The sequence below is a fragment of the Pholis gunnellus genome (genome assembly GCF_910591455.1).
Source record: "Pholis gunnellus genome assembly, chromosome: 14".
Taxonomy (NCBI): Eukaryota; Metazoa; Chordata; class Actinopteri; order Perciformes; family Pholidae; genus Pholis; species Pholis gunnellus.
The window spans coordinates 2,073,767-2,088,057 of record NC_136541.1 but is presented as its reverse complement, the minus strand read 5'-3'; the positions used below and the strand labels follow the sequence as shown (position 1 = coordinate 2,088,057).

The following is a 14,291-nucleotide window of genomic DNA, read 5'->3' as shown; positions in this document are numbered from 1 at the left end:
TAACAGAATGACCAGAACAAACTCACAAGAACCAGTCACATGTATTTATATGACAACAAAGCAACAAATCAATCCAGCAACACTGCAGCGCTAAAACACGTATTCATCCTCACACTGAAGAACACCATTTAAATATTATTCACATCAGAGGGAACAATATTAACCATATCATGAAAACGACCCCATAGACAAATGAACACAGTAGTAACGCTGCTGCAGATGTAAAAACACAAACGCACTTCACTGACCAAAGCTGCTGTTCACTTAAAGACAAATGTAACAGAGTTCATGATTCCACTTGCCATCACTGGCCATTATTTTCCAGTTACTGTATTATTTAAGTTATTACTCATCCACATCATTTTCATATTATTTCCTCTATTTCTGTAAATATAATGTACAACTTATTATCATTAGTTTCCACGGAGACAAGTGTGTTGTGTCACATTAGCGCCCTCTGCTGGCCGCCGGCAGACTTTAGTGGTGCGCCCTGCTATGCTTCACCAGTCTGAAGCGAGATGTCTCCGTGGTAGGTTGATCTGTGACAAGCTCCGCTGTGATATCTGTATAAGTTCCTTTTTGTTCGTAGAACTGTTTTAATTTATAATTTCAAGAGCAAATGCTTTTATACTGATAATTGTATTTAGCATTAGTAACATGCTAAGAACAGCTAGCTTAAGCATTTGTTTCTTTACTTTGGCAGTTTCCGGAGTTTGTGACCACGAGGTGGGCTGTGAGACACCTAATGTACATCTGTTTGTTACCAGATGAACTTCTTATATGCTGTCCGGTGAATAAACGGAAATATAAAAAATATAAAATCTGAAACTGAAAAATATAAGACCTAAAATACGTATGAAAGTGAAAAATGAAAAAAGGAAATGTATTCAAAAAAGTTCCAGAACTGAATTAAAATTATATTCAACCCAAAACACTTTTCATTCACTTATTTTTATTTTGAATACATTGCTGTATTATTTTAAACCAGTGTTTTATGTTCAACCATATCTTCAGAATATTACATTTAAATCATCAAGTAAAAGCATGTTTTCATCATCTCATCACTTGTTACATTCTTCCTCCTTTAAATGACGTTTTCTCTCTGAATCCTTCCTCCAACACATTTTTCTCTGGATTATTTTTTAAGCAGCAAAAGAAAGAATTTCCTCAGAATTCAAAGCATATTAAATTATAGTCAAAGTCATCCGTTGGGTTCATAAACACTTGATAACGTCTGTGGTGGTCAAATCCAAAATATTCATCAAATGTGTCCATTGATTATGTTTCTTTTAAACAGATATAAAACCTAAACTCCACGTTAGTAACTGATGAAAAGTAGTGATTGAAGTGAGCTGTGTTTCTGTGAATACACTGATATCTCCTCCTGGGTTTGGTTCCCCTACCTTTCCCTCTTCATGATCTAACATCTACAGGTGGGGTCACGTTCATTAGTGCTCTATGAGAACAGTGAATATAATATTCATAGGGCTGGTACATAAAAACAGTTATTATATGTGTGGATCTTAAAAAGAGACATTTAAGTCTACAACGTGGTTATTTCAGCATCATAAATCACGTTATGTGCATGCTAGATGATGAACTTTATTAGTATCATACCTGTGTGCGCTTCTGCTTTTAAAAGGTTTAGTCACAAAACACATGTGGTGGCAATAAGCAGAAGCATATCTGCTGAGTCACAGAGAGACACAGACATTTGGAGTTTTGGGCACTTTATTGAAAAGCAAAAGAAAAGTAGAAAAGGAATGAAATAGAGCCACTTCATCAACATTCACTCTAAAGCCAACACCCTTCCTCGTCCCAAAACACTATCAGGAAATATATTGAAGAAGATTTCTATCAGCTGAGAAGCTTCAAACATCTCACTGCCCTTTAGAAACTAGAAGCCTTCATTTAAATAAAATCATTATTCAAATCAGATCAAAACATGTGATTTAATAATAAACATCCTCTTGATTATTTAAGAACAAACGCAGAGACTTAAATTATTCTTTACTTTGACCTGCTGCTAGAAAAAAAAGGAAATATACAAACAAACTATTTACACGAGTGTAAAATAAACGTCTGTCATCCTGCTGAGAGTGGAGGGGGACTGGAGTCAATCCCAGTCCACACTGGGAGAGAGCTGGAGTCCAGTTTACCAGCAGCAGAGACACAGATAGGAAACCATCACACCGACACCTACGGGACACTCCGGGCGTCCAGTTCCCGGAGCGTGTTTCTGGATGCTGCTGATTGATTTGCAGCGTTTCCTCCAGTGATGGAACCCGAGCAGAGAAGCAGAGAATGACTTCCTCAGTATGAAGAGAGAAGAAACTCTACTGGCTGACAAAGATCTCTGACCTCAAGGTTTATGTCTCCATATCACCAGACCCCACCAGTGTGTGTGTGTGTGTGTGTGTGTGTGTGTGAACTTACATTTGTGTTACCAATATTGATTTAACCAGAAACCCCAACAGCAGAAGTGTTAAAGTGTAAATATGGAGGATTTGTTTGAGATGAACACACATCTTTGTGTGTGGAGAGTGCTGTGATGCTTTCATTGTTCTGAAGATCTCCAACAATAATCTTCCTCATTTGATTGAAGAACATCTCATCAGAGGAAATTACATTTTGTTAAATTGAAACTAAACGATCCAAATCATTTAACGTCACCACTGATGTTTGCTCACAGTTTTAAAATGTGTTTTCTTTGTGTTCCAATCGATGAGCATCTACAGCTCGATTCAATCACTTCATGATGTGAATGATGAATCAGTGATGAGTTCACAGTTCATGGAGGAGAGTGTGGTGGCACCACTTCTTGATCCAGTGAAATATTTATCCATAAACCTGAAGAGACACAAAGAAAACAAAGACATCAAAGAGAAAACTAAATCATTTACCACAAATGTTTCAATCACAACAAAGACACATGTTCACAGAATCATTGAGACATCAGATATTCATGACTCAGTCATAGAAGTATTACCTTTAGTAATATTTAACCATCATGCTTATGAAGTCATAACTGCTTATTTTCATCTGATAAATTGGTGTCTCTGTGTTTGTAAAGGTTCATATTTGAGACGTTATCTGAGCTGCTGATGTGAAGCTTTCTGAACTCATCTGTGTCTTTCTCTTCATAATCTCACTTCACATCAAATGAAGCAGCTTCACCTTTGTTGTGGGCAGCTTTGTTTAACAACAGCTGTGAACAGTTCATGTCCCGAATGAAGCAACTCACTGTGTGCAGGAAGCTGACTTCAGCATTCAGGCTCAGGGTTCAGCTTCTCAGATTTGGAATATAGCTGAAATAAAAAGCAAAGACAACGTTTTAGTTCTCGAGAGCCAAAATGTCAGAATGTGTTGTAACAGCTTCCTCCCAGTGGAGAGGATCCCCTCTTCTAGCCCCTCCCACTGATGAATACGTCTCTTCTCTTCCTTCACTTCTCTCTGACATCATCACGCTATCATCACTGGAGGCAAAAGCAGCTCCACAGAGTAAACCTGTAACTTAGTGATCCTAAGCACACCGCTCACTCTGACTCCTCCAGGAGATGAACAAGCTTTTATTCATCATCTGTCCCTTGTAAAAAAAATATGCATGAAAAAACTGACATTATTCTAATTACAAAAATACTGTTTTTTATTCATTCTTTCCCCCAAAAGTCCAATTTACTAGAAAACAACGAGCTACCTTAAAGCGTTCGTCGATTGCTATAAAATTGCAGATATAATATATTATGAAGAATAAAAGCAAATGTGATGAAATAACATCAATAGAAATTAATGTTAAATATAAAATATGAATTTGGCTCTTCTAGTGATGTCATCATGACATTACCGCTGACTGTTGAAGTTTGCTTCTCTGTCACATTCTGAATAAAATGCCTAAAATCCAAATACTAGTGAAATACTAACGTCTGTGTTCGGGTCTCTCACCTCTCCTGTTTCTGTAAAACATGAATCCACCCACAGCGATGAGGAGAGCAAGAGCCACTGCAGCGATGATGATGATGAAGGTCATGTCAGCGGGCTTCTCTGTTGAGCAGAAAACAACAATAAAATAGTCACAACCTGAACAGATGAAGCAGGTTAGAAGAGGAGAACATCCATTCATCAAGCAGACCACAGTCCTGAACACACACACCATCAGTCTGTCCTTTCTGTCTCTGGTCTGTACACGATGACTGTATCTCTGCTTGTTGATCTCGTCGAGCTGTGTCGTCTCTGTTCAGCTGTATGTTTGTGTTGCTTTCTGTCTCATATGTTGGTTTGTGACACAACGACAACTTCTGACAAACATATTCAGACTCCTTTCTGACTGTCAGCACACTTTGAATAAACTTTATTGTGACTGATGTACTGATAGATACATACGTTCCTCCAGGTGTTTCATAATTCTGTCTATTCATCTTCTAAAAGTGACCAGTAGTTCAGTCAGTACAGCTTCTACAACCTCTGACCTGTGGTTACACATTAAAGAGTTTAAACTCTTTGTATTTGTTACGATTTAAAAACTAAAATGTATTTTCAAAGGTGGTAAAAAAGAACTTATTTAAAGAACAGAAAGAAACCAGAGATTGATGCATTTCTATATTAATCACAGCTCAGTAAACAGTGTTGCGTTGGTTTAATTCTGATCGAAGCTTTAAAATTATAGACTACAAATAAAAACTAGATGAAAGAAACTGACAACTAAAGACTTTAAGGAAACTAAACTTCCCGTCCTCATAAAAACACACAAAGTGTTCCAGTAAACTAAATGTGTGCTTCCCTCCTTCATCACACCTGATCTCAGCCTCACCTTCGTTGGTCCTGATCACCTTTCCGTCCAGTCTGGTGACGATGTCGTCCTCCACACCAGACAGCTGGAACACACACTCGTACCTCCTCCAGTCTTCAGCTGGGACTGATGACAGTTCCAGGTCAGCGCTCATCTGGAAGGATCCATCGTGGTTGGGGAGGATCTCTCCGAGGTCCACGTCCTCATGGAGCTCCTCTCCATCTTTCCTCCAGAACAGTGCGGCTCTGTCAGGGTAGAAACCTGTAGCGTGGCAGCTGACTGGAGAGGAGGAAGTCTTCTGGAGGAGAGACACTGAGGGACGCTCTGGAGAGGGACGAGAGAGACAGGTTATAGGTTCTTTAGTGTCATTATTTACTGTGTATTCATATCATCATTCATGTTGGATGGAATGTATGTTAAATGCCTTGGTAACACACACACTATATATATATATATGTATGTATGCAATGCAAGTAAATGTCATTGAGGTTGAATTGATGAAAGAAGGGAGAGACAAACAGATGAAGAGGTGAGATGATGAGAAAGGGAGGAGGACAGTGAGTGTGAGAAAGACAGAGCAAAGAGACAGAGAGAGAAACTGAGACAGACAGAAACAGTTCAGAGACAAAGAGAGAGAGAGAACGGAGGGACAGAGGGGTGATAAGTGTGAGGGAGGAAGTGAGGGAGGAAATGTGGTGAAGGAGAGAAGGAGGCAGAGGGAGGAAGAGAGGTGAGGGAGGAGACACGTGTGAGACACAGCAGGTCTCTGTGTGTGGCTGACATGTGTTGTAATGTGACTGTTGGTCAGAAACAACAGAAGCTTTATGAAACTACATCAGGTCATGTGATTCTACCTGTTCTCATCAGAGAGCTCCTCCCGTAGTTCAAATACTTCTTCCCAAACTCAGGACAAATGTGAGTCAGGTAGTTCTTCTGCTGTGCTATCAGAGCTCTGTTATTATCCCACTTGTGTTTGGTGATGACAGCCTGTTGTTTTGGAGCGATCCATGTCTCTGTCTCCAGGTCAAATGATATGAAGTCTTCTCCATCATAACCAGCCTGAGTATAACCTTTGACTTCATTGGTCTCATCATCCCATTCACAGCCGGACATCCACTGGAAAATGTGGACACCTGAGAGAGAGAGAGAGAGAGAGAGAGAGAGAGAGAGAGAGAGAGAGAGAGAGAGAGAGAGAGAGAGAGAGAGAGAGAGAGAGAGAGAGAATTAAACCAGAGTGATGTCACATCTTCACCACAGAGACTCACTGATCCACAGACTCCACAGCAGAGGGTCTACACCTCCTGCTGTCATTGGCTGGATGAAGCCACTTACAGCCAATCATCAGCTGGACAGTGTGGACGTCTCAGAGAGAGACAGGGAGGCAGAGACTGCTGGAAACAGAGGGACATCCTGACTCTGTTCATGTCCTCTTTCCACACAGAGACACAGAGCCTCCACTGAGACCAACAGCTGGTCTCCACTGATGAAGGGGGCGTGTCTTCATTTCTTATTTAACACATATGTTTATTATTAAATATTTTAAAATGTCAGAAACTCGTGAAAATGTCCGTCACGTTGTGAGAGGATGAGGTGAAATCTTCAGATTGCTTCTTTAGTCTGAACAACACTGAACAATATTTAATATGAAATGATATTAATCAGAGAAAAGCAGAACTTTCTCATATTTGAGAAACTGGAACTAGAAAATGTTTGACATGTTTTCTTGATGAAAGACTTGAGTGATCGTCTGAATATCAACATTTAAGTCAATTAACTTTCTGTTAAACAACTAATAGATTCCTTATTCTAACACTGTGTGTGTTTATTATGGCATAAACACACACAGTGAAGTTAAATGACTCTACTCTGTATTAAACTCCATATTTAGGGCTCAAACTAATTATTCTCGTCTTTGCTGATTATGTAATGACTATTTTTAATGAATCCATAAATAGTTTACACTGTAAAATGTGAGTAAAGTGTGAACACGCCCGTTAAGTTCAGAGAGTCTGATGAACTCTTTAAACTGCTTCTTCAGTCTGAACAACACTGAACAGTATTTCATTCATCACGACATAAATCAGAGAAAAGGAACAAAGTCTCACACTGAGAAACCTGAACTACAACATGTTTGACTCATTTCTTTAATTAAAGACTTTAATTATTATCTGAGTATCATAAATGAAGCTAATTAATGTGTTTAACTATCTGAACAAATTCATAACTTGTTTCAGCACTGAATATGTTTATTAAGACATAAACACGTTGTGGTAGTAAAGTTCACTCATCTGTAGTTCTGTCTCTACATATATAGAGTATTATGGGATGGACACACTGTGGAGTGAACCCTGTGGTCTGGATGAGACGTGTACATGTGGTCCTGTCAGCAGCTCTATTAAAACATGCTGCTCCTCCTCTAGAAGAGGACCCAGCAGAAGCAGCCTGCGGCCCGTTTACAGTCCTGCTCCCTACTTTGAGAAACCAGCCGTCATGTGTGTGTGTGCGTGCGTGCGTGTGTATGTGTGTGTGTGTGTGTGTGTGTGTGTGTGTGTGTGTGTGTGTGTGTGTGTGTATGTATGTGTGTGTGTGTGTGTGTGTGTGTGTGTGTGTGTGTGTGTGTGTGTGTGTGTGTGTGTGTGTGTGTGTGTGTGTGTGTGTGTGTGTCATCTGTTTACTAAAGTACAGGATGACAATATCAACAAAATGTGTGAAACATAAACAAACCTCCAGTTTGGTTGAAGCGCTGCTTTACTATTTCAATGTTGGCTTTGTAGGTCTGCTGGTTACTCATAGAGTTCTCAGTGTACCTCTGCCATTGCTGAGGATCATCTTCTTTGACTCTGATCATCCAGTCCTGTTTGGGTTCGTCTCTCCTGGTGTTACTGTCATAGTGAACTATCTCAACGTCATCAAGCAACACAACAGCCACAAACTCTGGAAAGTTTGTGACTCCAGAGGACCCAGTGAGGAAATTCTTCATAGAGTGAGTCACTGGAACAAAAAGATGAAGTCATCATTTACAGTTTTGACATCACGCTTTAATAAATCACTGAACAATGTTGTTTTGCTGCACACAGAATCAGAAAGAACGACAGCACAATAAATACATGCTCATAATATCTGCTGAGCCTCATTACACACAGAAATAAATGTTTACTTTAATATTTCTGATGATTCTGTTTTTAAAACGATCTGTTCTGAAATGAAATATGAAACAAGTCACATATTTAGATCATGCAGTTGTTACAGGACCAAGAATGACAGGAAGCTCACTCTGGTGCAACACATTTCATTTCCTGTAAATATATGAGAACACATGAGGTGAGAAGCTCTCTGTTCTGATGACACGTCGCTCATCACGACTGACGGCTTTCTTCTATATCTTCTATTTCATATAAAGTCCTTTATGGTCTCTATTTTACGTCATAAATTGTGACCACTGACATCTCACACTTCTTCTTCTGAGGTTTTCATGAACAACTTTGAACTCTGTGAGTTTCTTGAAGTGTAAACTAGCAGCACTTCTCCTCCTTTATCGTTAACTTTTGATTTTGTTGTCAGAGGGTTTGTGGATTTCAGATGTTTGAGTATAAAGGTTATTAGTCCCTCACGTTCATATTTCTTGATTTATGTAAACGGAAGAATTATGTTTAAGTTTAGCTCCAAATATCTTTGTGGAAACTTTAATCTGACAAATGTCATGACGCTCTCAGAACAATGTTAACGGATGGACACGACTTTATATTCAAGAGACTTCTCTGTAATATTTGGTCTTGTCTACATTTGTATCACTTGGATTAAAAACTGATTTTTTATTAACTTTAATATCTTTTGTTGAATTCCAACATTCCTCCACCATGAGCTGAAGTTTATTCACTCAGTCCTGACACGAACAGAATGTTTGAGTGTTTTAAAGCATCAGCAGAGTAAACTTCCTGCAGCTGTCTGTGAGGTTTGCTGATCACATTATGGTCTGTTTCAGAATCCTCCGCTGTCCTCTGTGTCTGAATGCATGAACGTCATATTTCTGTTCATAAACTCTGCACTGGTCACAAACATGTTTTGCAAATCTTTGTTATTGATTCACTATGAGAGGCTGATATATAATATTATGTTCTTCTTCTTCCTTTTCAATCATGAAATATGTATTATTTAGTGACAGATTACACTTTACATCTTGTTTAAGGAGTGTACACTGAAGAGATTGAAACACAAGATAATTCATGAGTCATGTATTAAGAGTCAGTGATTGAGTTTATTAGTGAACGATATTAAATATTACACCAACAAAGCAGGAAGTAGTTTGTCTTCAGCAGGAAAACAACCATCAACTGACTTGTTGTTTCAAAGTAAAAGTCCCAAACCTCCACAGCAGCCTGAGAGATGAAATGTGCTGCCGTGTTTCCTGACTGTATGAATATGTTCATTATGTCTACTGGATGAAAATAACGAACACTAAATATTGACATCATTTATACCAGAGGTGCCCAATACGTCGATCGCGATCGACCGGTCGATCGCGGAGGTAGTGCCGGTAGATCGCATGCCATTCAAAATAAATGTGACGTCATTATGACATTTGCCACTTGATTGACGTACAGTGCAGCCAGTGTGAGATCACGTCTTTTCTAACACACGAGTCACCACGTATGCGCGATCAACAACGTGAGCTACTGCAAAACTCCGCGAGCTAATTAGTTAGCCTTCCAATTTATTTCTACTAAAGAAGCTAAAGCTGCAGCGCCATGATTTGGGGAACTTCCAAAACCTCGCGTCAGAGCTGGAGACCCAACGGAAGGCGCGTGCGCAACTTGACAGCGCGCGCTACACAGAGCAGATTGACAAGTGTCTGTCAGAGTTTGACAAACGCTTTCAAGACTTTGCTTTACTCGAGCCAGTCGCTACATTTATGTGCTGCACATTTCAGGAAGATATTGAGGTTGATTCACTCGCATTAAAAATGTCAACGCTGTCATGGACAGTTTTAGTAACCAAACATGAGGAAATGTGCCACCTTCTTGACTGCATTATTCGGCTCTACTTATTTATGTGAGTCAGCCTTTTCCCACATGAAGAATATTAAGTCCAAATATCGTTCCACCATGACTGATGATCATAGAAGTCTGCTTGAGGCTGGCTACCAGCAGCTACTGTCCGGAATATGTAAACCTGGTTGATTCCATTCAGTGCAAGTCATCAGAGTGAGGTAATGACCAAACATGTACAGAATTGTATTGTGCCATAAGGGTTCATGCAGTTATGCAAGGTGCGCCAACATATATTGTAAATATAAAGTATACTCAGTATATATATATATAGAAATAAATAGATATTTAGCATTTTTAATGTAGGGAGATCATTTTGACTTGGTCATTTTAAAAGTAGCTCGCAAGCCGAAAAAGTGTGGACACCCCTGATTTATACAATAACACTCATTGTAAACAGCACCGAATGAACCGCAGCACACATTCTACATAAAACATGAACAAGTTAGATATTGAAATATAAAAGAGCACTAAATATAGTGTTGTGACGTCATGTTTGATGCTCTTTATTCATCTGACTGTTGGACTGTTGCTGCGCTGCGTCACGCTGACATCTGAGCTTTAAGAGCGTTCACACCGTTTCGCTCTGAATGCTGCTGATATGATGAAATAATGTCCCAAATAAAAGCGACAGTAGAGTGAGAGAAATAACACACTTCTGTCCTTTTCACTAAGTCACTCGAGGAAACAGCGGCTCCCTCAGAAACACGTCGGGACCAATCAGTGAGCAGCACAGACAGGATCTACTAACGTGGACTTTAAGAGCATTTCTTACTTTTTACAACATTTTCTGTCGTCAACGAGGAAGTCCTGGAGCTAAACATCAAAGACTATCAAAAGAAGCTTAAACTGATGAATACAGTCTATAAAGACACGAAGCTTTTCTTCTTTTACAATCAAACGACTTATAAAACAAGTGTTAACTCACCTGCTGCCGCGCCGTGAAGGTGTATCATCAGGAGAGACAGAATCAACGTCTCCAGAGTGAAATGTCGCATCTTAACTTTTGGTTCTTTTTATTACTAAAGAGAGAAAGTGATACGGTCCGTTCAGCTCCAGGATCAGGACTGAACTGAGGGAGAGAGAAGAAGCAGCGCTGCCTTCAAACCTCCATCTGAGCCAATGGGAATTTAAGCTGAGCATGACGTCACGTATTACTAGGTAGGAGTGAGCCAGATAGGTTGTGAACGAAAGTGAAAGTAGTGTGATGTTGTTTGAAGCATCAGCACAGACAACACCACACAACACAAGACAGTTTCCATGAAACAGCATTTCACCTCACAGTTTGGCTTTGAGAGGAAAACAAGAGGCAAAGAAACGAGAAGCAAAGCAGGAAGAGAGTCAGAGAGCTTCTCACACACAAACATCAGATGAGGTCATCTCTGTCCGACAGCCCACGAGCTCCTGAAGCGACTCAGAGCTGTGGACGCTGGAAACTGCTTGAAGAAGAGAAATGTAACACCTCTGTTGATGTTTGAACACCTGATGCTGTTTTTCACTTTGCAAGCGTTGAGACTCTGCTTCACCCCTCATCACTTATTGTTGTTCAAGCACTTTATAAAAGCTTAGAATTTAAATTAGATTTAAAAAACTCATGCTTTGTTCTCACTGCTTTACTGGGACAGTCTTATTTATAATTATTGCAGTATTATTGTTCATTATTATAGTATTATTTATGATTATTACATCATTATTCATGGTTATTGCACAAACTAAGAGATATGTGTCACATCAATACCTGAGTTTATCTCTGCTGATCAATACCTGAGTGTATCTCTGTGTTTACCTTCACAGAGAAGTTAGCAGTGTGACAGCGCCCCCTGTGGATGATTTACGGCCTGCCTTTGAACGCCTTATGGGAAACCACGTGAGGACGTCACGTGACTTCGTGAAAACGTCCTGATGCTCCATGACTGTGATCACATGTATCGATCAGATGAAGAACATAAATACATATGAATGTATTTATATTCTCTGAACATCCTCAGTGCTCCTGAAAGCTGAGAAACACCTTTACGGTTATCATGTTTTTGTGTAAAAGCCGCATATTCTCATAACACTGTAGCATTTGATAAGTGCAATAAAATGTCACATGAAGCTCAACACCTACAAATACACTAACTTCAGAGTGCAGATACAGTCACATGTATTTATAAGACAACAAAGCAACACATCAATCCAGCAACACTGCAGCGCTCAAACACGTATTCATCCACACACTGAAGAACACCATTTAAATATTACTCACATCAGAAGGAACAATATTAACCATATCATGAAAACGACACTATAGACAAATGAACACAGTAGTAACGCTGCTGCAGATGTAAAAACACAAACGATTTTTTTACCTAGAGACAGCACAGAGGTGAAATCTGATTGGATAAAAGCTCTACTTAAAACAAGCTGCACTGGAAGCAGAGCAACTGAGGAAGACAATAGCTGTGCAATGAGAAAATAAGATAATGGGAACAATATTTAGAAAAATGTAGTGTATTTATGAAAAATGATTAAATAATAAAATAGCTATAACTTTGTGATTCTGTCTGGCAAGCAGAGAAGGCTTAGCTGGTCCTGAGGGCCCACCACTGATATCATGTGTACAGAACGAACAACATAAAAGAATTACAACACATTCGATGCATATGATATAAATGATATGAAAGAATAATTGTACAACTAAAAAAAGAAAAAAGGGGGGCCGCCGGTGTAATACGCAACATCAACATGTCGACCTAACTTCTCCGTTTGTGGAAACCTATTTGGAGATAAACCTGATTCTGATTCTGGAAACTGTAAAATAAGAAACATTAAATGCCTACATGTGATTCAACTTCATGATCATCTCTGGAGAATGTGGTTTGAGGTGCTGTGTAGCTGTTTTGCATTATGGCGAGAGGCGTTTCTGTTATTGTTGATACCCTGATTGATATAAATGTGGTGGACAAAATAATAGAAACTGCCAATAGAAATTAGCATAAAGTTGAATCAACACGTCTCTAAAAACATTATAACCTTCATGAAGGAAGGATTTATTTCAGGACTGTTGTATTAGACTGCATTAGTTTTAGCAAGGTGAAAATATAGTATAGTATAAATAATACACTGCTTCGTTGACCTAAATAAGAAACTTTGGTCACATGACAGCATCTTACTGTTAACCTGTTTACATTTCTGCCATTGTGCACATTTGTTGTTGTTGCACCTTTTTGATCATCTTTCTTGCTTGAATCTTATTTAATTTTTCAAATTAATGTAGAATTAGTAAAAAGAAGACCACAATTTCCAAATAGAGTATTTCAAGTAAAGTAGGCTACAAGTACCTCAAAATCGAGTAAATGTACGTTGTCACATTCCACTGAAAAAAAGTTTGGTCATTTTAGTTGCAAGCAAACAATTGTCAAACAAGAGGAAATAGTGCGTTTGTTGGGGACTATTTTCAGCGGCGGATTAATCCACATTTTGTGCTCTTGTGACTATTTGTGACAATGTGGCTCATTATTGTGTTTTTAATAGTTTAACAATAGAGCTCTATGACGCATAAGTACAATATATATAATGCTGTAATTCATAAAACTTGTTAGAAGTAAATAATTGTTGTTTTGCGTTGTTTTGGGGCTTTTGTTGACAGTAAGAAGAAGTCGAGACTCTCACCCGGAAGCAACTTCACTCCATATTTGTTGTGATTCCCGGCGATCGAGAAACAGCCAATCAGCGGGGCGCCTGTGTGGAGTAGGCCACGCCCACGACGGCCGATCACGAGTGGATCCGCGTGCGCCCACTGCCAGTCTCGACCAATCAGAAGCGTCCGCTGTGAGAGTTGAGGAGAGGGCGGGAGCTCGAGCTCTGTGTGACAGCTCCGGTGGGTCAGTGCTGCACCAGAGAGAGAAAAACAGATAAAGAGGTCTCACTCTGTACTTTTTTAATTAGTTTTTTACTTTAAGTCATTTTTTCACGTAAAAACATTTAATGTTTCCAGTTTTAAAAATTTGAATATTTGCTTTTTCTTTTCGTTTTTTATAATTATTAGTTTCGGTTGTATAAATAAAATTGTTAAAAATAAGCTCCACCTGAACCAGCTGCAACAGACAAATGCAGCTTTATATTAATTATAAATTATAATTATATAAATTATGTTAATTTTATATTTATGTTTCTTGACTTTTGCAGTACTTGCTTTTAGAGCTGTCAAGATTAGGTAATTAATAAATCAGTTGTCAACTATTAAAATTATTATTACTATTATTTTGAAGAAAAAAACGGCAAAAGTCTCTTAATTCCAGCTTGTTAAATGTGCATATTTTCTGGTTGTTTTTAGCCTTGAATGACAGATTCTTCTCAGAGGATGGAAGAAGGAAGGGAGGCTGCATGCAGAGTGCAGAACGTTTACTAACATGTAGTGCAGCCTGTATGGCACTGCATCTCATTTTCTCCATTGGAAGGGTATCTTATAAGACACT

The 14,291-nt window shown here is 38.9% G+C and overlaps 1 protein-coding gene across 1 annotated transcript; it reads right to left on the bottom strand.

Annotated features, from left to right (window-relative positions):
- Positions 1-1,713: 1,713 nt before the first annotated feature.
- LOC306706746 (BOLA class I histocompatibility antigen, alpha chain BL3-6-like) lies at positions 1,714-10,899 on the bottom strand. Its single transcript, XM_079173927.1, has 7 exons — positions 10,760-10,899; positions 7,511-7,777; positions 5,641-5,919; positions 4,808-5,110; positions 3,943-4,041; positions 3,245-3,308; positions 1,714-2,850 (listed from the first exon to the last, which is right to left on the bottom strand). Exons 1-6 carry the CDS (start codon positions 10,827-10,829, stop codon positions 3,292-3,294), a joined length of 1,035 nt encoding a protein of 344 aa, XP_079030053.1. The 5' UTR covers positions 10,830-10,899; the 3' UTR covers positions 1,714-2,850; positions 3,245-3,291.
- Positions 10,900-14,291: the final 3,392 nt, after the last annotated feature.